This window comes from Nansenia antarctica, assembly GCF_963989245.1.
Source record: "Nansenia antarctica genome assembly, chromosome: 5".
Lineage (NCBI taxonomy): Eukaryota > Metazoa > Chordata > Actinopteri > Argentiniformes > Microstomatidae > Nansenia > Nansenia antarctica.
The window spans coordinates 6,636,686-6,639,662 of NC_137690.1; the positions used below are offsets into that span (position 1 = coordinate 6,636,686).

Here is a 2,977-nt window from a genome sequence, read left to right on the forward strand (position 1 = left end):
GTGTCTGTTGTGTAACAGTGGGGATCATAGACTGGAATCTGAAATCAGCCTCAAAGCTTCTGCAGCTCAGGCAGCCTCACCCCTCTGTATGTTAAGAGATAACAATCATGTGATTTTCTTTTTTATGGAGTGTCAGGTCAATGACTGGGCTTTACGGTAAATCCAGTAGGAACTGAGATAATGAGAGACACTTTACACAAATGGACTGACTTATATAGCGCCTTATTCTAAAGCGCTTTACAATACAATGGCCTCTCATTCACCCAATTTGGGGTTCAGTGTCTTGCCCAAGGACACTTCGACTTGTGGCCAGCCGGGGCTCGAACTGACGATCTGACGACCTTACGATCATTAGACGGCGGCTCTACCTCCTGCTTCACAGTCGCCCCCAGACTACACCCACTGCATAACGTAGTATCTATCTATCTATCTATCTATCTATCTATCTATCTATCTATCCATCCATCTATCTATCTTTGGTACATGACAGAAGTATATTCCACCTTGGGGTGTCCAGCGGGGGAGTAGGCAGCATACGGCTGAACCACGTCAGGATCCCGTTGGTCATCAGTGTAGGCCTCCTCCTTCTCCCTGGCGGTGTACTGGACAACCTCCAGAGAGTCCACTGAAACATAGGCTGTGTTTGTAAATTCGCTCTGGAATTTGATCAGCACTCATGGAATGCCTCTTCTCCAATCAAATTACTTGGTCCCTTTATGACGTTGAACCCAGTGTGCGCTCCGGCGCTCTCAGAGCCAATTTACGAACGGAGCCATAAACATAAAAGGGTGAGAGTGACGCATCTACATACCACTGAAAACAAACCAACGAACAATATCTTCAAGTCAGGATGTCAGTTAGTTGATGACTGAGGCTTTCTAATTGAGTTGTATGATTGGTTAATACCAATCATAGTCACTGCTATCACCAGCCTGGAAGCATATTTTAGTCAGCATTTTCTTCTCCTCCATTAAACAGATGTATTCTGTCCAACTGAGCTTTGGGAGCAATTGTTTACATTTCTTAAATAGCGTCAGAGTCCAAGTCTTGGCTCTGGAGTTTGTTTATCTTTAAAATGTGCTATGTATTCTACATTGCTCAATAACTTTGGCTTTGCATAATGATTTGCAACTTTCTTTGCATTGCAATATGCTTTGCAACGTGCTTTGCGAGGCTCAAACTGTCAAACAAGTCGCAAAACAAGTCGCAAAACATACAGTACCCACTGGATAACACATAAACATATTTCTGTCACTAACAACCTTCCATAAAAATGGACCATTAAACAACCTTCCATAAAAATGGACCATTAACCTTGACTTGCACTATGTCTATCACATGATCATCCTTCAGAGAATAATATAGTGGTGACACATCTACACATCTACTATTGATAACAAACCACCATGTCCACGTTGAGTTGATGACTGATTGATGGCTGAGGTTTTTCGAACTCGAATTGAACCCACAATCTGTGACTTACCAACCGTGACCTTGTTGGGGTTGTTGGGGTCAGGGAAGGAGAGGTAGACCTTGTACTCCTCTCTCCAGGCCTGGTCCAGCCCGGTGTCGGGGTCCTGCCACCTCCTCAGGAGGTACTGCACCGTCTGCTCGTCCCCGGGCGTGGTGGCCATGTGGGGTACTTTAGTCAGCTCCCTGACGGAGGACAGAGGGAGTCTTTAGACTACACCTTAACTGTCCCTCCTGAGACATCTACTACCGCCCTGCACTGTTTCTCCTAAGACATCTACTACCCCCCTGCACTGTTTCTCCTGAGACATCTACCACCCCCCTGTACTGTTTCTCCTAAGACATCTACTACCCCCCTGCACTGTTTCTCCTGAGACATCTACTACTCCCCTGCACTGTTTCTCCTGAGACATCTACTACCCCCCTGTACTGTTTCTCCTGAGACATCTACTTATTATTATCTATTTATTTAATTAATTATTCTAGCAGACGACTGACAATGGCCCCTGGATTGAACTTAGATTACTTTTTCCTACGAAGACTGGTGGATAGATGATTCACTTACTTAGTCAAATGTATTTGTTGTAAGTCGCTTTGGAATATGGCGTCTCTTAAGTTAAATGCCAAAAATGTAATGTAATGAAAGGGAGGTCAGGGAGGGGGGAGGGTGTGTTTAACCTCTGATTATGACCATGGCACTGTGTGTGTGTGTGTGTGGGGGGGGGGGTTCTTAAATATGCTTCTTTCACCATCAATCAACAACCATGAACACTGCTTTTCAAATCGTCAAATTCCTATTCTATTTGTCTGACTTGAGTTGTTGCACCACACAGCTGTAAATCACATGTACAGTCAACCCTCTACAGGACAGTATGCGCCTGACTTAATTAATTAATTAATTAATTAATCGTTTAATGACCACATGACTGGTCTGACCACACGGCTCACCTGAGGTTCTCCTCGATCTGTTTGTTGTCCACCTCAGAGATGAACCTCTCGACGAGGCTCTCGTCCACATCCCGGGCCACATCCTGGAGCCAGTCAGGGGTGGAACTGCCCTTCTGGATGCCAAAGTGACCCACTAGGATCCCCACGGTCAGCACCAGAACTCCACCCAACCCGCCCAGTAACACCTTTATTATCATCCTGGTCCTGGTCCTGGTCCTGGTCCTGCAAAAGCTCCCCCTGGAACCAGGTTTTCAACGCCTACAGAACCTAACCTGTTTGTCTTGTGACTGGATCTTCTTCTTCTTGATCGTGATCTGTGCTCCAACACTGCTGTGTTCATAACAGTCTTCCCCAATAGCATGAGTCATTCCCACAATACAGCTTACTGATTAATGTGCCGCAGATGGGACGGACTTTACCCCTACCCCCCCACCGACCCCATCACATACTATAACTGTATATATAACATACACACACACACACACACACACACACACACACTGGCCAGCTCACTTTTGCTCATTGTCCCACTTGGCGAGAAGACTGGGGTATTTGTGAG

General features: G+C 45.8%; 1 protein-coding gene across 1 annotated transcript in view; it reads right to left on the bottom strand.

Moving 5' to 3' along the window:
- naaladl1 (N-acetylated alpha-linked acidic dipeptidase like 1) overlaps positions 1–2,615 on the bottom strand; it is a gene marked incomplete at both ends in the record, with an annotated part of 13,129 nt that extends 10,514 nt beyond the window's left edge. Inside the window, 3 exons of the mRNA XM_080532981.1 lie at positions 504–625; positions 1,484–1,656; positions 2,419–2,615. Coding sequence (XP_080389107.1) covers positions 504–625; positions 1,484–1,656; positions 2,419–2,615 — 492 coding nt within the window. The remainder of the gene's footprint in view (positions 1–503; positions 626–1,483; positions 1,657–2,418) is intronic.
- Positions 2,616–2,977: the final 362 nt, after the last annotated feature.